The sequence below is a fragment of the Anguilla anguilla genome, chromosome 3, assembly GCF_013347855.1.
Source record: "Anguilla anguilla isolate fAngAng1 chromosome 3, fAngAng1.pri, whole genome shotgun sequence".
In the NCBI taxonomy this organism is placed as follows: Eukaryota; Metazoa; Chordata; class Actinopteri; order Anguilliformes; family Anguillidae; genus Anguilla; species Anguilla anguilla.
The window spans coordinates 32,822,341-32,843,674 of record NC_049203.1 but is presented as its reverse complement, the minus strand read 5'-3'; the positions used below and the strand labels follow the sequence as shown (position 1 = coordinate 32,843,674).

Below are 21,334 nucleotides of genomic sequence, written 5' to 3'. Positions count from 1 at the left end.
CTTATGAATAGGCCTACCTGTTAAAGTGATATGTTCATTCACCTTGATTTGCTGTTGGATAATCTTAAGTTTAACCAAGAATATCATTATTGGGTTGTTTACCAAAAATCGTAAAACAACACGGTAAGAAAGAAATGTTAATATTTACCAAGTGCTATTTTGTTTTATATAGGAGGGGGATGTAGATCATTTGTCCTGTTTGTTCATTATGAGCCACCGTACCTGTATGTGTGTTTATGGCTAGGCTAATCAACGTGCTCTAGTTCGGTCATGCAGGTAGACTCACTCAACGTCAGCTTTGTTCTCACGGGTTTTATATTCTTAATAAACCGGCGGTTTGTTCCAAGTCAGTGGGATCATTGACTCATACACAAACAAACTAATTTCTGCAGGGTGTGCAGTCAGAAAATCCATATCCTCAGTTACCTCCACTACGTATAAATAAAAAAAGCTTCTTTTTTCACAAATTGGATTAGTATTATGGATAGGCCCTATACTTTATTACCATCATGATGGGAATAGACAGGTGAAACGACAACATTCTCATGACGTACTATGCACAGAAACGTTGATTGGATAATTAATTTTCGTAAAGTTAATATTAAACTATGTCATTTTCGCATGCAGATGTGCTACTAGATCCGCACTGTAGTACAACTGTCGATTTGAAAAGCAAAATGTTGGCATAATAAGCTAAAACTGTGACAGCATGAGCGGAGAGCATCGCTAAGGGACAGCTTATGAGTGCCTCAGACCACCCTTTTAAAGGTATACCTTTCAGAAGGTATACCTTAGCTAAGGAGACACTGGGAAACAGCTCGAGACCTAAAGGAAGACCTTAAGGCAGTGGTTCTCAACTTGGGCCAGAAAGGGCCGGTGTGGGTGCAGGCTTTTGTTCCAACCAAGCAGTTACACACCTGATTCTACTAATCAACCTTTGGAGTCTTTACTAAGGACCTTGATTAGTAGAATCATGTGTGTAACTGCTTGGTTGGAACAAAAGCCTGCACCCAAACCGGTCCTTTCTGGCCCGAGTTGAGAACCACTGCCTAAGGTATACCTAAATGTGTCAAGCGTCAATTATTGAGTCAATTATAACGGGCTGACAAAGAAAATCCGGATAAAAATATTCAGCAACCAAATTAAATTGTTTGAATGTTTCGGTACGTAATATGCTGTCCCAGCACGAATGCTTAATATTTTATAAAAAACCGACTTAATGCTAAAGTAAGAAAAGAACAGAAGAGCACACAAAATAATCCTCAATCTTAATTTCTCATCTGTAGACGTTGGCAGGCTATAACCAAAAGTAGGCTACTGCGCCGCATAACATAATGTTTGAATTCAAGTTATTATTTTGAAAATAATAAATCGGTTTGCGGCTGCAGATTTAAAAAAATGGCGGTTGAAATAAAATGTTTCGAGTACTCGACCAATCAGAAATGTTCAGCGCTTGCGCCCCATCCCAAAAGTTCCTATACTTTTCGAAAGTATTACCCCCCAAGCAGGGGGGTAAGACTTTTTGGGGGGTAAAATAAAGTCCCCGGAACTTAATTTAGACCCTGGTTCCTCAAATGGTTCCTAGTTCTTGGCTAAAGTTCCTGCGGTGGAAACGCGGCTTAAGATCCTGCTGATTGGGAAAACGTTTGGGGAACTTTTTTCCAATCTTTTCCCAATATACTTTGCATTTCCTTGTTAATGAGAGAGCATTCTATGTATGCTTGTTAATGAGAGAAGTCAAAGTAGAATGGACAGACTTGTTTCAAGCTAACAGAAAGGCCCAAAATTCTCAAATAACAGCGGTTTACAACAGCATTGTGCAGAAGGGCATCTCTGAATACACAATGCATTTTTTAATAAATATTTTAATGATACGTTTTATATTAATGCAATCTATCACAAAAATGGTGGGGTAAGGAGGATGCTATACATTGCCATATATAATACATAATATTTTATTTAGTATTTGCCCAAACAGCAACATTTAATTGTCATATATTATATATTTACATGGAAGTTTAGCTAAGCCATCAAGCAATGGTTCTACTGCTCATGCTGCTCAGGTAATCTGATTAAAATCCATGGGCCTTCTAAACCAGATTTTAAGTCCATAAGAGCAGAAGCTGTTTTTTCCATTGAGAGTAAATCCAAGAAGTCAGTTGTCCACACTAAAACAGGTTTTCTCACTTTCAAATTCAAAAGTGTTAACCATTTTACAAAAAGAAAAGCTAATGACACTATATGTTGTACAGTGTTCGATTAAATTGTCAACCCTTTTACTTAAATATACAGGTTACAGGACATTGCAGTATTGAGCATTGAAGACAGAAATGCATTACCTCTGACCAGAATATTTGAATTAATGGGCAAGACCATAAATGATGTGTACAGTAAGTGTCCCAACTTTGTCACAGCCAAACCAACAAAGATTGGAAATACTAGTTCATCTTATTTAGTTTATATGGTATAATATAGGCCCTAAACAGGATCTTCATCTGTATAATTTTATCTCACACACTTTGATGGAGAATTTGAACACCTCAATATAATTGTCCCAAACATCATTAGTGAGTGACAAGCCCATGAGTTCAGTCTGTCATGTGGTCAAATGATTTTTGGAAATCTAAATATATAATATCAAAAGCCGTGCTACAATCAAAACACTTTGTAGCTTCCTCAAAGAAACTCTAATTCTAATGATAAATTCCAGTATTTTACATGTGATGCAATTTAAACGGACAGACCCACACGGGGGGAAGGGTTTTGGGGGGGGGGGGGGGGGGGGGGGGGGGGCGTAGGGGATTGCTTTGTAAGGATTTCTTGAAATGTGTGCTCTATTAGTGCAGTGGAACATTTGTTTTGTACTAATATGATTTTTCTTGGGGATAATTAATTTTACAGTTTTTTTATTTTAATTTTACCGTATGGGATGTTCTGACTATTGCGTTGTTAGACTCAAAATGTCATTATTTTCTACACAACTGTGAGTGGGCCTGGTTTTCTCCCACTTTGGTTGAGTTGGAGGATTACCTTTAAAAGCCAGTTGCAGTAGGCTCAGGGGAGCTTTTTGGAAAAAGCAACCAAATGAGAGGGTTGTCAGGCTCAGTTGTGTGAATTCAAATTAGAAGCCCATATTATGTTGGCAGTTTTTTTGCTTTTAGTTTTTTTTTCCTTTTTAAAATTATTTTTGTTATTTTGTCTCATTTTTTCCCAAGTTCACTGTAAATATCATCATGCACCATCTCCTGCATGCCTGTAAATAAAACCACCTGCTTATTCACCTTATTTCTGGACTGGTGGTAAGGTCTTATTACAGTGTGACAACTCCACAATTTTAGATTTGTAATCAAACAATTCACATGTGTTTAAAGCACAGATTCCCAGCACTTTACAGCACTTTTTTGGCCTCCACACTTTGTTCTTGCCATCACTCTGATACATGTCAATCTTGGTCACATCTGTCAATAGAAACTGTTTCCAGAACTTTGCAGGCTCTTTTAGGTACTTCTTAGGTACTTCTGTCCATCCTGTTTTTGCAGCAAGCTAGTGGGCTGCATCTTGCAGTGTAGCCTTCGTAGTTCGTGTCCGTGATGTCTTCTCCAGATACTACTCAGGGACACATCCACGACTACCTCCTGACAAGTGATTCTGACCTGTCGGACAGGCATTTTGGAGTTTTTTCTTCATTATGGGGAGGGGATTGTCTCCATTTTTTCTTAGTTTTCACTGGCACAACTCTGATTAGTGGGGGCTATATATAGAAAGTGATATAATTCCTACATAATGAAACCAAAATGTATAAAATACCCTTTAATAAAAGCTGAGAATCTGCACTTTAACCACATGTGAATTGCTTGATTACAAATTTAAATTGTTGAGTACAAAGAGCTATCAATAAAAATATGTATTTGTCCCATACATTATGCCCCTCACTGTAACTGTACGTATGTAATACATTGGCTGTATACCTATTTTACTGTAGAGAATAATTGAATCTGCACAGCATTAAAGTGAAGCCGCATTATTTGTATAATACCTTAACAGCATCACTGCTTCTATATTACACATAGAAGTGTGGCTGAACTGTGTTGTAATAAGTATTGATTATGTAGAACAGCATTTTGCACATTTGACATGCAAACTAATTACAAAACTGGTGTTTGTAGTGTTTGAAAAAGCCATTATTAATACAAAAATGGACTGTGCCAAATTGAAACGGCATTAAAACAAAGGGGACAAATTAATACATCAGTGGTGTATAGGTATGTACACATTATGTATAGGCGCTGTCACATTTACCATGGTCAAGAAGTATCTGGACATTAGACAACTTGTCCTATAGAGGCAGTGATTTTGGGTTGATGGAACCAAGAATTTTTCAGCGTGCATCAAAAAAGGCCTGTGAATCAGATTTTGGGTAGCACTGTTGCCTCACAGCAAGAAGGTCCAAATCCTAGCCTGGGCCTTAGTGTTAGGAGTTTGCATGTTCTCCCTGTGTCCACGCGGGTTTCCTCCAGTTTCTTCCCACAGTCCGAAGACATGCAAGTAGGCTAATTGGAGACTCTATAGCTATGAGTTTGTCAGTGAATGGTGTGTGAGCCCTGCGATAGACTGGCAATCTCTCCAGGGTGTATTCCTGCCTCTCGCCCAATGCATGCTGGAATAAGCTCCCGAACCCCTCGCGGCCCTATAGATAATGGATGGATGGATAGACTCCATAGATTTTCAGACTGGAGGTTTTGGGGGACTCATTTATTGTCCTTAGTTTATGAATCTCTGTTACAGAGGAAGAGTAAATTCATCCAAGCCAGTGATGCTTGCACAATTACTTGTAGTTTTGTGTCATGCCTGCAGTTCTGTTATCAATGGTGATGCAATTTTAAAGAATTGTCAATTGTCAGTTGTACAGTTCGATGAATTCAACACAATCATGGAATTTGTCTGGATAAGTACCTGCCACATGAATGTTGTGTAATGGAAAATAAAACAGAAATGTTCACTCTGAATTTAATTGTATGTGTGTATTTTAAAAAAGAACCATGAAAATGCAAAAGCTTTTTTCCTCTTTATTTTCTTTTTTATCCACAGGTAATACAAAAGGAGTTTGGTTTGGTGGGGAGGGGAGGGGAGGGTAGGGGTATTGAGAAGAGAGCCAGTGATCAGACTTAATCTTAAAATGTTAAGAAAATGCATCGCCTACACACAGAATTAGAGTAAGAAGCATCTGAGTTGTGATGAGCATTTCTCATGGTAGCAGTAATCAATTAAGGGGTTGTAATGAACAATATCCACATAGTTTTCTTTTTAAAGGTATCATTCTTGAAAATAGCAAAATCATCTGTTCACTTTATCTACTGTTGAAATGTACAATGGTGTTAGTATGCTTGATGTCACAGATGTCCTTTTGAAGCTCTTATCAGGCACACATGCAGATGCTGTTGCAAAATATAAATAAAAGTAGCATAAATAGCAAAAAATGATAATAATAATAACAATAAATGTTAAAGTTGTAAAATTTGCACCTGCACATTGTATTTTAAAAAAAAATTCAATTTTTTGTTGCCACAGCCATTTTGCTTTTTGTTTTATTTTGTAATGTGCAAAATTAGGAGGTACAACAGAGGGTTAGTGAAATTCTTGTGAAATCACTTGAAACGGTTACAGCAATTCCCTTCTATTGTTAGGAATTATTTACCATTTTTATCACTTAGTGTCCAGATCACTGGAGCATCACTAAAAAATTATTCAATTAAAATGTAAAAAAGGATTTGAAATACTATCAAAAAAATGGGCTACAGTATATCACTTTATGTGTGTACATACGTTTTGCATGATGCAATATACATTTTCTCTACTCCTCAGTCTAAAATACGTAGATACGTAGATGTAGAACTGCTGCAATATAATGCATTATGCAATTTGATATAAAATTGTACATTTATTTTGAGGTGAATCTCAAGTGGCACTGCTAGCTTTACAAACATAATTTTAGTCAGCAGGCACTCTAAACATGCACTAGCACATTTGGACACTAAACAATAGGGGCGGTTGCTATTGGTCATATAGCACTCAACATAATGTATGCACTGTCTTATTAAAAATCACTAATTGATAAGCAATAGTACATTTGATTAAAAAGACAAACCATGACTCGCTGAGTATGTCAAAAATGGATGATTGTGATGTGCAATATTTTTGCAGTCTTTCAAAATACTTTCAGATTGAACATAAAACTAATCCTCTGTAGCACCATCCCAAGCGGCTCTGCATTAACATTTCCAAATTGCCTTCCATCACCTGATAAAATGTCCTTTTTTGAGATAGCAAGTAAGAATCTTTGGCCTATGAAGATCTAAATCATTAACAGTCTATGGTAAAAAATAAATACACATTGTTCTACAAATATTTAGATATATACAAAACGTACAAAATGTTCAAGCCTATACGTTTAAAAAAAACATCCAGAAGGTTGGAAAGAGTTCAGCGTGACAAAGATGAATATAAGATCATGGAACAAACATGAGAGAATTCAGGAGTGCAATTACAAATGAAAAACCATGTGATCACTCAGTCAGACAAAAAATAAGTCTGAATGAAAGCTGCAAAATTTAAAAAATAAAGCTTTGATTTCCTTCTTCCTATCCATAAAGCTAAATGTGATGCCAATGTGAAATCCTCCAGAGACCTGGCAGAAAGTTTCAGCATTTTAATTTTTTATAAAACATAATAAAAGTGGATTGGATGACAAAACATTGCAGTGAAAATCTATTCAAAAATATTTATTTTATTTTTACTGAATGTCCCATGTAATCTACGTTTCAGCATAGTAGAATATGGTTCTTAAGACCAGAGACTCATGTCCCTTGCAAGGGACCCAAATGAAATATCAGGTCTTAGGAGGTTAAACATTTTAGACCTTAGGGTGTTGCCATTTCTGAGAATCCATGTGGGATGCATGAAAGTCACTCTTTTTTCTTTGCACTTTGCTTTTCAATATATACAATAAGATGAAAAAATTGTGCAAAATGAAGACCCTTGGTTCTATGATGCATGACTCAAGGCATTAGACACATTTTTTTAAGCAGGAGGCCAAGATGCTTCTAGCAACATCATCGTAACAGCCAGCAAGTCTTAAGAGTAGCTCTCATTCTCATTCCATGTCGCCATCCATTGTTTTTTCTCAAGGTTGTCAAGTTTGGCTTTTCCATCTTTAAATTGCCGTTCTTCTTTTTTTATTCGTACAGCATGGTATCTTGGAATGCTGTCATCATACTTTGAACGCTTGAAAAATCCACACTGCGGAACAACAATACATAGCACAATTATTTCATGTGAAATGTCTTTGACCTTTGAACAGTTTGTTTTACATTTCACATAGAAATTTAAGACAGTTTATGGACTTCAGCAAAGCAGCTTGACGAACACTGCGTAAAAGCATGCTTGACAAAGTGAAAAGCATTCCACACAAAGTATCCCAAGTATTCAGGCTGGCAAAACAACAGCCTGGAAAAAGAAAGAACCTGCAGAAACACAGGAGAAAAACAGGGAAACCACTCTGACATAGCTTGTTCCAGGCACACACAGCTGCTGAGCCAGAAGCTGCAAAGTTCAACAGAACTGGCCATCTTTGACCATGTTAACACACAATCAAGGGTCAGAAACCAAGCTCAGGCATTTTGTGGGCATGCAATTAGACCAGTTGTTCAACTATAAAATTTATAAACAGCATTGGCATCTGTGAATTCTTGTGAATGTTGTGGACATCTACACACAAGCTGCCCCGCTACTCCCCTGACAAGGCACTGCAAGAAAAGCATTTCCCTTAAAGCACACTTTAAGCCCCTCTCCATGCTGTTGCCGATACCCAAGTAACACAGATTCACTGATGAGGTTTACCCAGGGGACCGAGGACAGGAGTCCAGCACTATGCATCAGCAGTGAGTCTCTCTTTGTCAGATGGTTGAACATTGATCTCAGCCTTGTGATACGAAGCATCATACTTGTTTTTTTTGTCTCTCTTGAAGAAACCACACTAAAAGGAAGGAAGGTGTTGGATCATTGGGAAGGCCAATTGTGGCCAAGTCGCAATTTTCACTGTGCTCTGTGCATTCATAAAAAAATAGTTACCGAACAAGCTTGCAAAGGAATTGTAATCATTTAGAAATGCTAATATTGCCATGTGACATTGTACTTCACCACTGTTACGATTAGATCACTTTTTCCCCATTTAGACCATTTCTTCCTCTTAAACTTAAGTCTTAAAGACAAAGTGTTGTCAGAGATACAGGAGATGGCTCCTGTATTTCTTGCTTACCTTCCAGAGCAGAAACACCAGCAGTGCCAGCATAAGGATGCCAGCCAGGATGGCCACCAGAATGATCCACCAGGGAACTCCACTGTACTGTGCAGCTGACTTCTCTGGAAACACCGTCACCCTAACCTAAGAACATTTAAATCACCTTTTTACTTATGGTGAGAATAACATAAAAAGACTATCGGCAACATGGTGCTGCCAAACTGTCTAGGCCACGCTCATCTTTTTAAATTCTTGATTTTCCTGTTTCACTGGAACCTCTTCCACAAGTTTTACGGAACTGTACAGTTCTAGGGCTGCTTACCTGGGATTCAGCTTTTCTCAGAGCCATGTTCTTCGCTGAGGCATCCAGGCTGAGTGAAGCTTTCACAATGATGTCAAGGTAATTCAACGTTGAATAGTCCTACGTGAAGACAAACACAACAAACTAATTTCAAAAAATACATGCAAAAATGCATGCAACCAATATTTCCCTCAATATATTTTTTATGAACACCTTGAAAAATAACACACTCAGTGAAGAATATTGTATAATTTTATTGAAGACAAATAAATATTGAATAAAATTCATCTTTCTTTTAAATTCAGTAATATTATATATATATATATATATGTCATATATCATATCATATATAATATAGCAGTCTAATATAAAATACATTCCTCAAAGTCACTCACCTCAATGAAGGTGGCATTCCAGAGTCGTGCCCTCAGAAGAATGACAGCATTACTGTCCAAGCCCTGCAGGGGGCACTTGATCTGCACGCATTTTGCCTCATTGTCACATGTCTGAAAGGACACAACACTTTTAGACTACTTCATCATTACCATTAACACTTTCCATAACATTATTAGGGTTCAGGATTTGACTGTTCAGGCGTGCTAACATTAGTAAAATTTGCTTACCAGAGTTTTGTATTTTCTTTTGTCTGTTAGTAGGGATATTTTTCCTTTGTCAGAGGATTTTCTCTCTTCTACCTCACGTTTTGTCCGTGATGTGCTGGATTCCTGAAAGCATGTTGGGCTATGAAGTTTCCCAATATTTCACCTCTGACAGACCACAGATTCATAATAGCGGCTATTCTGCCTGAGCATGTCTTGTAGTACGACAGGCTAAGCAGTCACATTAAAGGCTAAACAGGTTTAAAAAGGGTAAAATTGTCCAACCTATTGTGCCACATTTATAGAAGTAGTTGAGCACAGTCATAAATCTATGAAGGAAAAATAAATATATATTTATTTGTCTAACAAAATTTCTTTACTTTATTATTATTTAGAAAGTATGTGTCTAGAGAGCTACTTAGCCTGTATAATAGGGATGTATAGTAATTTAATGGTAGCCTATATCAATGTCAGAATTTTCAATGGCCATACTATGAATATTTTCCCACATTGTAATAACCGTTTTGGTGATATATCAAGGCATTTCATATAAATTACACACGTTAAATGTGTTGATTCAAGATTTAAGATTGCAATGACACTGCATGCCGCTACCTTGAGCCTTAGCAGCTCACCGACTCTGTTAAAGGAAGCCATGCAAAGTGTGCTGCCTGCCACCGTGCATCAATTAATTAATAGCTTGATTAAAACCCTCTAAATTTCTCTAGCCTAAATATACTGAAAAGTCCTTAGCTTGAACAATGAACATTTCTTTATAATCATGAAATGTGTGGGTATAGATTGCAAGTATGAGGATATATGATAAGTAATATTGGCGGCATTTGTATTAGCTACTCATTCATACTGTGAAACTGAAAAATTGTGGATACTATGCTATTTTATACAGTTAAACAATCATAAACTCACACCGGGGCATCCCTACCATAATGCTTTGCTTGTGAGTGTTTCTGGTAAAGGTGATAAATAAAAATGAAATAACAAATAAATGACTATAATTTGGCTACTTTTTGAGGACGATATATTAACTCCATTACAACTCAATTAAGGGCAACGGCGCCATATCATAGTGGCATCTCTGGTCCATGTGTATTATCATATTGGTCCATCATATTGGCCATAATCTTAGCACTGGGCAGATACCAAAAAGTTTGTATGAAGCTATTATTGGCAGTTACAGATAGTACCCTGATATTATTGTGCATACTTAGTTCTAAATTATAAGAATAAATGCAATCACCTTGATGTGGCTGAGTGGGCTGATCTCTCCTTCAGGGGAGCAGGGGATTTTATCCAGCCCATTGGTCTTAATTTTCACAAGATACAGTATCCATTTCCCAGCAGAATTCTCTTTGGGCCAATGGATGTTCAGGGATGCTGTGCCAAATGATTTCAGTGGCTTACCCAAATTAATAATCTGTATAGTAAGAACAGAAAGAAAAAAATCAGTGTGTTAAAAAAATGATATATTACTTCAGTGAAGGGTCTGATCTGTAATGTTCCCAATAAACCACATGGATCATGGATCACGCCTATTAGTGAAACTATAAAATTAAACCAAAAGGGCTCTGTATGTTACCAGGTTTACTTGGACATGTGTGGTTCTTGATTTTTAAAAATCACCCTTTCCCTAATATTAAAAGCACCAGCCATGCCACTCTACTCCAAAACATGCCATGTCAAGATGATGCTTCTTTTTACGCTACAGGCCATTAGCTGGGCTTGTACAGACATGAGCTGGAGGAAGCTCATGTCCCAGGACCCATCATGTGCAACAAATGAGCTGTGTGTACCAGCTCGACCAGTAGGTGAGTCTAGCAAGTGATGAGACTGTCATCTGAATCAACTGAATCCCTTCCAAGAGTTGCTGGGTGGCTCATTCGGTTAAGGCACCCCACGGTGGTGCATGCCCCACGGTCTCATACTGAATCTACTGAATCTGCCAATATGGCCTCATGTCACCCACTGGTACTGTCTGATTTTGATACATCACAGGGCCCATCCACAGGAACAGTGTCTTAACACGATGACCCACCCAGCACCATAATGCGGCTCATAATTTTTAAAAAATTACAAAACATTTGGAGAAATATATTTGAAAACATATCTCATACCAACCTACTATAACTATATTTAAGACCAACGCCTATATTTAAGATCAATTATTTAAAAATGCGGGACCATTTTTTGTTGAACTAATCTGCCCTCCTTCAACCCAACAACCTCCCTCTCCCAACACCAAAAAAAATTTTTTATTAAAATTGATCCCAGGGAACAATACTTGAAGAAACAGATTTTTGTAGCAAGCTGAAACTCTGGGAACACTGAAATGTTAAATACCCTGAATTCATATTCAATCAGACTGCCAATTTCATCTTCTGTTTTCATGGCTCTCTCTCCTGTTACTTCTCCTCCAAAGTAGACCTGTGATGGCCGGGCCAATCTGGTAAAAACCAAATAACATGCAGATAAGTCTCAAAAGTCACAGAACTCATTGACAACATCAAATCGTACACTGCTTCCAGTCTTTATGTTGAGGCTGTTAGAAAACAGGAATAATAAATACAGATTTGTATAATAAACCCACCCAGACACTGATAGCAGCAGCTCAATTACTACATTTGCCTTGGCTTTCACTGGGCTCAGATTCTTCTGTTCGCTGGTCCTGGAAGAACAGAAAACTGTACTTAAGTACTTCTACACTATATTTTTATCTGACTATTAAATAATTAATAATTAATAATTTTACTTCTATTGCAGCAATTTAGCCACTTAGGCCAATTAAAAACCATAAGCAACCACCATGACCATCAGAACTATGGTCTGAAACAGCAACAGCTACTTACGTTTCAAGCTGAAGGTCAAGCTCAATTTCTGTGGTGTTCAAAGAGATGCCAGCAGTACTCAATATTATGTGGAATGTAACCTGAAAACAAGGTTATCAAATAATGTAATTTTAAGATGTAAATAAACAATGAGGGTAGATAACACAGGATTAGAGCAAACTGTTCCATGTATTACCTCAGAATCTCTCTTGAGTGGATTCCCCAAACCACATTTAACCTCAGATCCATTTGTATTTGCTGCACAAATCACCTGGTCATCCCAGAGAGAGACAAGAGAGGCAATTAAAGGCCTGGTTAGCAGAAAGATGTCACATGTGCATGCGAACCAAGAAGATGCAGACTCACCGGGCTATTTGGCGAGCGGAAAGCAGAGTAGGACAGAGCACTAGGGATCATCCCAATCAGCTTGGCTTCATGGGCGTCATCCCCACCATTATTTTTCACTGTGACTTCCAGAGCAATGTCCTTCTGGTCACTGAGCGATATCTCTGGGACCCCATTCTGCCTGTGAGGCAAACAATTGTCAGCATTTCTGGAAATCAGCACTTCATGCTTATGACTGACAGTCATTATTCCTTTCAGGTCAATCACTCATTGGCATGTAACTCACAGAGGCAGTGGAGGAAACACATCTTGGTTGGGTTCTCTGGAACAGAACCTGTACTGCAGCTCCAAGTTACTCTGGCAGATGTTGTCAGATCCACAACCTTCCTTCAAGAAGCTGACCTGGAACAGCCCAGAAATTAATAATGTTAATTTAACATTTAAATTTAACTATAAACAAGACTAGGCAAGCCTAGTTCAGCCAGACTCTGGATACAGCATGGGAAACAGTCGGTCAGGAACTGGAACCTTTGACCCATGTCTTTTTGTCCATAAATGGTTTATTCATTTTTTTATCAATATCAAAAAACAGTAGATGAAACCAAGCTTTCTGGCTATCGATAGCCAGACCTTGCCATACCTAAATGGCTATCGATAGCCAACACTTCTAGCTTCACTATTAAATAGACGTTAGCCAAGTAGCTAGTTAGCCATTGGTAAGCTTTCAGCACACCATTAAATGTTAGCTACTTGTGACAAGCCATTGAGCTATAATATAGAAACTACTTCACTAGCAAGCAAACTAGCTAATGTTTTTGGATGCTTTTCATACTTTCATACCAACAAATATACAAAATCTGCTGTAGACTATTAACATAATACTTACAAGCGGACTACTTACAACACACACCGTTTCAGTTGCGCTGTTTTTCTGTCCGTATCGTACCCACCTAATGCTACCAGTTGTTTAAAATTAATGCCGCAACTGCATGCCACTGCCATGCGCGCACATTTTAACAATGGATTAATACCACCACCTACTAAACACCACCACTTGCTCAAGTTTCAAAAATTGTCAGTCAGTGATTCAGCGAGACAGCAAGCCAGCCAGCCCCATCAGTAAGAGATATTCACAGATAAGTCTCTAGAATGTGATTGTATGCTGTTATTATAGTATAAATGCATTAACATTTGCCTTCACTGGAACTACAGGGCCTTGCCCAAACAATGAAAAACAGCTCCAAACCAAGGGGTGTCTAGATACTTTTGGTCGTATAATTATATATAGCAAGTAAAGCTATACATGCGGAAGATCATAAACTCCTTGGCCACAAGTATGCAAAACCTGAGGGTCATATGGAGAACTACTGAACCATGAAGCAAAAAGTAAGCAGTGTACCCTGGTGTCCCTTAGTGTCTCCAAATCTATCCAAAATATCTAAATTACGCATTGTTCTAAATCATAACATAATCATATATTTCACTACAAATCAACTGTTTTGACTAATGAAACTCACTCTTGCATCATTTTCAAGAAGAATTATCTTTTCATCAGTATAGGGGTCTAAGATATCTAGGAGCACAAAACCCTATCCAAAACCTCTCCAAAAATGAATAAAATGTTTCTCGACAATTGTAAAGCACATAATTCTGCCCCTGTATGATGGTTTAAGATGAAACATTGATATAACATTGAAAAATGATGCAAAAACATTGCGATACACATATCTAAATACAAAATCATTCACACACATGTTTTTCTGTAGTCTACAGCATGTAATCTTTTGCTGCATGGGGATGGGACCACATTACTAGAATGATCACTCCATGGGAAATTTTTTCATATAACACATACTGTATGAGCACGCAGTAAATTTGAATGAGTATTTTCCATGCCATTTACATTCTATTTTAACAGCTAGGACTGTTGTCTCTTAGGACCAATGCGAATATAAACTTATCAAAAATATGTTATTTATATTGCCCAGGTGAAAGGTGTGTTCCTATCCACAGTTTGGGGCCGAGACCGAGAGCACACACCGAGACAATGAGTCTGTTCGAGTTTTATCTCCCCAAGACGGAGAAAGAGAATGGTCAGCTGAAAAGTTGGCCAGCTGACACCAGCGGCGAGCTGAAAAGCTGTCACGGGGTTTGAGTTTCTTCTGTCTTTGTTGTTTACTTTAGTTTGTTGTTTAAGTTTATTGTTTTCACCCAGAACGCGTGAGGGGGAAGGGTGATGGTGTTTGTTTATTTGATTTTGTGTTGGTGTGGGTGCACTCTCTCTCTCTCTCCATGCAGCAACCAACGGAGCACACCAAAAACAGCCGCATCTACCTCCCAGGGGTGTCACACTGGTGTGTAGCATAAATGGTGCCAAAACCTGTGAGGGTGCGGTCTTGGCGCAAGCTGAATTAGCCTTCGGCTGAATTCATGTGGCAAAAGTGTCACATTAGTGTGCATTCAAAATTTCTGACCATTTTTACTGATGTCTTTCCCATAGATCTAAATCAACCGCCAACAACTCGCCTCTATTAGTGAAGCCTTTTACCCCAGGGGCTATAGAGTGAACTGCAGTGCCTGGTTGCAAAAAGAACCCCACCCATCCAATGTTAAGTCAATGGGGAAAGCCTGAAAAGAGGCCAATTTTCTCTAAGGAAATATAAAGTCAATAACTTTTTTTACACAAGAAATGATGGTTTAACTAGTTAATCCCATTCCTTGTAATGTCTCTCCTGGGTCTGATTTTTAAAAATAATTCTGCCAAAATTCCCAAATCTGTGTTTATTTCAGTGCATGCAATGTGGCTTGTCCTACGTATGACCATATAAGGATTTCCCCATCCTCGCAGCCAGGCAGAGTGCTTCGTCGGCAGGTGTGATGCTGTCTCGTTTTATTCCGATTAGCTAGCTATATACAATCTCACCATTTTAAGTCCAAGGTCCAGAAATGTTGTGTGCGGCGTTCAACTGTACTAACCGCTATTCTAAGGATTCTTCTCTCCAGTTCTTTCGGTTAATATATTTGTAGTCTGGGCGAACGCATGCACTTTCTGGGGCAAAAGGGAGGAAAAAAATGCTGTGTGCTGCTTTCAACTGTACTAACCACTATTCTAAGGATTCTTCTCTCCAGTTCTTTCGGTTAATACATTTGTAGTCTGGACGAACGCATGTACTTTCTGGGGCAAAAGGGAGGAGCAGCTTCCCTATTGGTTAATCGAACTGTCTGTGCCGGTCCCCCCCCCCCCACGACACTCCCTCTGTTCCGTGTGTGCTGCAATCTAAGTCTGAAACACACAGGCGAAACGGACTAAGCTATCGAGCTAACCCAAATTATCTAATAAAAACAGAAGCCAAAATGAAGTTTGTTTTATCCATTCGTATTTTGGTTGCAGGAGCAATGAATGTCTGAGTTGAGCAATCTCAGCAGGCCGGTATGACAGCCACTAGGCGGCTTGCACAAAGGGGTTAAAAAAAGATTTTCTTTCCAGTTTGGTTACCTCAGCAACGGTTTTGCTTGGCTGGTTGGAATTGAGCATGGGGACCAGCTCAGGGAGGGCACTCTGTCTCTTCCTGCGTCTGGCATTCTGGATGGCCACCGACACCTCAATGGGAATCCCACGTAGCTTATCCTCGATATGGTCCTTAATCAAGCAGAAGACCAAGCCAAAAAGGCTCACTTATTGGTCCAGGCAAAAAAACCACAAATGAAAGCTTCCAATTGGGCACTGTTTCAGCATTTAGCTATACAAAGCCAGGGCAAGGACACAATACCTGCAGTTTGAGTTCTGACTTGACACAAGCTTTCTTGTTCTGTGCACGGAGCTCCAGGGTCCCCTTGGACTGGTAGTCCTGGTCCGTGCTCGACTTCGTCAGGAATGTGACTCTGGAGTGCAGGCCCAGCTTCCTCCTTACAGCCTCTGCCTCAAGTGAGTAGGCCAAGGCTGCCAGCAAAATCAGCAAAATGTCAGCCCTCCACACAAACACCACCAGCTGCTTTGCACATTTTCACAGCAAAATATTATTCACTTACTCAGTCTGGGGCTGTAGGACTTGGGGACTGCTGTGTAGGAAAAGCAGGCTTCCACTGACACGCTGTGAATAACAAAACAACTTCAGGAGGGACAATGAAGGCCATTTTAAAACCCCAAACCGAACATATGATATGCATATATAGTTAATTCATTACAGATATGAATTAACTCAGGTCAGAAATACACTTCATTTATCACGTTATCTATTTCAAGGCTATCATGTACACCTAATGTATGTGTGTGTGTGTGTGTAAGTATAAAATGCCCCCCATAGCAAAACACACACACACACACACACACACACATATACATATATGTATACACATATATATATATATATATATATATTGGGGCTGTCAATCGATTAAAATATTTAATCGCAATTAATCGCATGATTGTCCATAGTTAATCACGATTAGTCACAAATTCATCGAACATTTTTTATCTGTTCAAAATGTACCTTAAAGGGATATTTTTCAAGTGTTTAATACTCTTATCAACATGGGAGTGGACAAATATGCTTGCCTCATGCAAATGTATCTTTATTTATTATTTGAAATCAATTAACAACACAAAACAATGACAAATATTGTCCAGAAACCCTCAAAGGTACTGCATTTAGCATAACAAAATATGCTCAAATCATAACATGGCAAACTCAAGCCCAACAGGCAACAACAGATCGGCATATTGACCTGCTAAATTTAACATTACTTAGTAATATGAGTACTCACACAATGTAGTGTGTCCAACTTTACGCTTATAAAGGTTCACTAAAACATCCTGTTTTTTTAAGCATTAACACAAAAGATGGACCTCAATGCATCACAACAATTGTACAACATTGTACAACAGGTAGCCTACGTTGGTCAGCTAAATTTTCCATTACTCAAAGATCATTCCCTGGATCCCTCGCTCTTCTAAAGCAAATCACACAATGTAATTGTGTCCAACCTCACATGGGGAAAATAAAGAAAATAAAACAAACAATAAATAAAGTGAGCAGGAAACAGTGGAAAGGGAGTATAATACAGAACTAGGACTTGAACTAGGATATTGCAGTTAGGCTATACTTCCATTTCTTTGGATACAACAGTTAGGCTATACTTCTATTTCTTTGCACCGCGCCAGTTGCTTAAACAGACAAGCCTGTTTACATTGTCGGACGACAGGGCAGCTCCCTTCTTCTGAACAATATGCCCAGACAATGAAAAACTGAATTTGAGCTGTTTTACTCGGGAAAACATGGATTCCCACAGAAAACGCTGCTTTATTCTTTGTTAAGGAGTATATTAAATGAGTAAATAGAGTGAAACCGCGAAACTAGTTAGGCTGCAGTAGTACTGAAATGTAAATATGGTATCACTGTCAGGTGTTTCGTTAAATCATTTGCAGCATTTATTTCTGAGCAAAATAACGTTTTCTAGCTAAGCTGGCTAGCGAAAAAAGGTGCTGATGGATATTGTAACTTTTACATTTCACATATTGCTATAATGAATGAGAAACATAAACGATACTAATGCATATCACATAATCACACACCCAAATGAAAATGCATAAAAAGCCTAAATACACAATTTTTCTTTCTTACCACAAACTACAAATGCCGCCATTTATCTTAATGTGACGTCACCAATCCAGAAGTCGGAAAAGTAGGAGCTCAGAAATGATGCTTGAATTTCCGACCTATAATTCAGAGTTCAACGACCGTTCAGTTGCTTTTATCAGAAGTCGGACCTCGTTTTTTTTACTAGATCTGAGTTGTCTTGAACGCAGCATAAGGGTCGGGCAAACGTTCATCATAACAGAACGTGCATTAATGTGGGTTAAAAAAAATTAGTGGCGTTAAAACGAATTTGCGTTAACGCGTTATTATTGTGTTAACTTTGACAGCCCTAATATATATATATATATATATACATACACACACAAGAAGATGGGTATCCAGTTAAAGGGGGGGGAAATTAAGTGTCCTTGTAAGGTGCTGGGCTACCACAAGCTGCTAGAATAGCTTCAGTGCGCCTTGGTATAGATTCTACAAGTCTCTGGAACTCCCGGAGGGATGGAACACAATTCTTCAAAAAGATATTCCCTCATTTGGTGACAGTGGTGATGGAGAGCGCTGTTTAATACATTGGTTCAAAATCTCCCATAGGTGTTCAATTGGGTTGATATCTGGTGACTGCGAAGGCCATAGTTTATGATTCACATAATTTTCACACTCATCAAACCATTCAGTGACTCCTCATGCCCTGTGGATGGGGGCATTTTCATCCTGGTAGAGACCACTCTCATCAGGATAGAAAAATTTCATCATAGGATAAAGATCACTCAGAATGACCATGCCAAGGAAATGCCCCCCACAGCAAAACAGAGCCACCGGACCCCCTCACTATAAAGGTTGAGCATTCACGCCAGTACTGTTCTCTTGGTGCATGCCACACATGCACTCACCCACTTGTCGGGAATACGGTGAATGAACACTCATCTGACCACATCACTTTTTTCCACATCTCAGTGCATATAGTTTTTTGCAGAGCTGAACTCACAAATGTGCATTCGTTGACCAACTGTTCTTGGTGATATAGTCTAATCACATCCTGCACTGACATTCTCAGTCACCTGAGAGTTGCTCATCTGTTTTTCCTTACATATCGAACTAATACACAAGCATCACAATCATCGAAAGTGTCCATTCGACCAAAATTTCCAACCATATTTACTGATGTCTTTCCCATACACCTAAATGCAGATGTCACTTTATCACTGTTCCCATTTAAACACTAGCCATTTGAGCAGTCTTTGTGACTGAAGCTCCTGCCATCCGTGCCACAATACTGAAACCTCTTTCAAAGTCACTTAGATATTTTCCTCTTGCCATCTTGATCCAAAATTGAGGTCAATTGGGGCTGCTCAGTATTTTTATACATGCCACAGGGCATTATAGGATGGTAATTGCTTAATTGTACCATGCAGTACACCTGTATTTAACCACCTGCTTTTGTTATGTTTCTCCACTCATTTATTCAGGTTTTTCATTTTGTCACCTGTCTGTAAATACATATACATATACATACATAGAGGTATATGTTGAACAAATAAGGATTAAAAAAAAAATACTTTAATATACATTACCATATACTGTTCCCACAGGTTTTCTTAGTCAGGTCAATCTCCTTTGGCATGATTTGGATACTTTGCTCAATGTTTATAACTGGCTTAGCCCTGAAAGGTCAAAAAAGTAATAATATTTTGCAAACCACATTTTCTAAAATAATAATAGCTTTTTTTACTGTGCAAACAAAGATGACAAAATTACCTGTACAGAAATACAGTATCTGAAAGAGACCCGATAGCAAGATCAGGATAGGAGTTCCTGTCCAGATCCATGTTCCCAGCCAAAGAGTATCCAAATAACTTGATACCAGAATCACCCTCAAGAACCTAAAATGAAAAATGTTTTCTTTTAGTAAATCATAGTATTAGTATTTCATGGTTTGACAGCTTTGGTAAAATAGCAAAACCCTTGGCTCGCACTTTCCTTGCATTGCTTTGATAGCTCAAGGGCTGGGTCCAATTCCTATTTAACCAGGCTGTATCTCACCGCTTCATATGTCAGTAATGAAAATCTTGTGTTGGACCAAACCCGTACTCAATCAGAGACAAGTGCTGACCTGTGCTGGCATGGTGTTGATTCCATCAGCAGTGCCATGGTAAATGTATACTTTTCCAGCTCCAGCACCATCATACGGGGCTCCAACTGCAATATCTGGTAGAAAGAGAGGATTCTTTAATGTGGACTCCCATAGTTTTTTGAAGAGTATTTTTCTTCCCAGTTTCACTCAGGCTACAGCTGTCACCTGCACAAGGAGCTTTGAAGCTGAAGGGACTCTTGCTTCTCTGATGCAAATTCCTACAGGCTTTTGACAGTTTTTCATGCTATAGGCCACACAATACTACAGCAGCATGAGTCTCATTTGGCAGAGAATCGTATCTGTCACTAAAAATAACTCGTAGCCTGTGGGCACCTGGGGTATTGTTACAGTAGAACTAATGTAGTGGAAACCCAAGAAACCCAGGCCGAATTAAACCAACTCTAGCCCAGCAGGACAAAGTCAATTTAGTGCCACTGCTGCAGAATTCCACTCAGTTAGTTAGTGACACAGCTCTACCTTAAGCCTGTCTCTGCTATAGGATCAGGACCTCTAAGCAAAGCTGGGAAGTATAACACTATGCGTTTCGTCCATGAACTCAGCTGACATCTCCTGTTAGTTCTACCTCCTGGCTGAAGAACTATGTTCTTCAGATGATTGGAATAAAACACTAGGGAGGACTTCTACTTTCTGGACCTGTATTTTTTAACTTCTGCCTCAAGGGCAGGATCCTTATTGGAGCCTACCTTCATATGAGTCCTGGTTAACGTCCCCAATGTTCTCAACCGCCAGTCCAAACATGGAGTCCTTGGTTCCATTGAGACGGAGGGGCTTAATCTTGTCCCACTTCCCACCCTGATTGATGTAGATGTACACAGCTCCTCCAACTTCTCCATCTTTCATGAAATACTGAGGGGCGCCCACTGCAAGATCCTGCCACCTGGAATAAAGAGCTAACCAATCAATCTTTAACCAGTCTCTTAAGTGGACCACCTTACTTTTCAAACAATTCATCCCTTAGTCTTTTTCACAATCTGTAATGGCCATCTAAAATTCAGGACAGGGCAGATTAGCAGAAACATGGCCACTGAAGTGCCATCAGCCAGCCGCCATTGCTTTCCGCTCTCCTCTCCACCAGCACTGCTAAGCAATCACTGTGTTGGAAGACTGTAGGCTCCAGCAACAAAATGCTCAACCTGGGGAATAATTTCTTTTCCAGAGTCAAGAAAACTACCAACATTCCTAGTGGAGACAAAAAAACAGCAAT

At 38.9% G+C, this 21,334-nt stretch overlaps 1 protein-coding gene across 2 annotated transcripts in view; it reads right to left on the bottom strand.

Annotated features, from left to right (window-relative positions):
• Positions 1 to 5,046: 5,046 nt before the first annotated feature.
• The window catches only part of itga6a (integrin, alpha 6a), a 36,024-nt gene continuing 19,736 nt past the window's right edge, over positions 5,047 to 21,334 (bottom strand). Inside the window, exons 7-26 of one of the 2 annotated variants that reach the window (XM_035410204.1) lie at positions 20,814 to 21,007; positions 20,089 to 20,183; positions 19,734 to 19,858; positions 19,550 to 19,639; positions 16,414 to 16,475; positions 16,155 to 16,324; positions 15,881 to 16,024; positions 12,671 to 12,786; positions 12,406 to 12,565; positions 12,236 to 12,310; positions 12,061 to 12,140; positions 11,802 to 11,879; positions 11,555 to 11,657; positions 10,455 to 10,631; positions 9,221 to 9,322; positions 8,993 to 9,103; positions 8,619 to 8,717; positions 8,315 to 8,440; positions 7,897 to 8,032; positions 7,160 to 7,296 (exon numbers count right to left, since the gene is read on the bottom strand). In XM_035410204.1, coding sequence (XP_035266095.1) covers positions 7,925 to 8,032; positions 8,315 to 8,440; positions 8,619 to 8,717; positions 8,993 to 9,103; positions 9,221 to 9,322; positions 10,455 to 10,631; positions 11,555 to 11,657; positions 11,802 to 11,879; positions 12,061 to 12,140; positions 12,236 to 12,310; positions 12,406 to 12,565; positions 12,671 to 12,786; positions 15,881 to 16,024; positions 16,155 to 16,324; positions 16,414 to 16,475; positions 19,550 to 19,639; positions 19,734 to 19,858; positions 20,089 to 20,183; positions 20,814 to 21,007 — 2,215 coding nt within the window. In that variant the 3' untranslated portion in view covers positions 7,160 to 7,296; positions 7,897 to 7,924. Of the gene's footprint in view, positions 7,297 to 7,896; positions 8,033 to 8,314; positions 8,441 to 8,618; positions 8,718 to 8,992; positions 9,104 to 9,220; positions 9,323 to 10,454; positions 10,632 to 11,554; positions 11,658 to 11,801; positions 11,880 to 12,060; positions 12,141 to 12,235; positions 12,311 to 12,405; positions 12,566 to 12,670; positions 12,787 to 15,880; positions 16,025 to 16,154; positions 16,325 to 16,413; positions 16,476 to 19,549; positions 19,640 to 19,733; positions 19,859 to 20,088; positions 20,184 to 20,813; positions 21,008 to 21,334 lie in introns of both variants that reach the window. The other variant, XM_035410203.1, reaches the window with a different exon arrangement.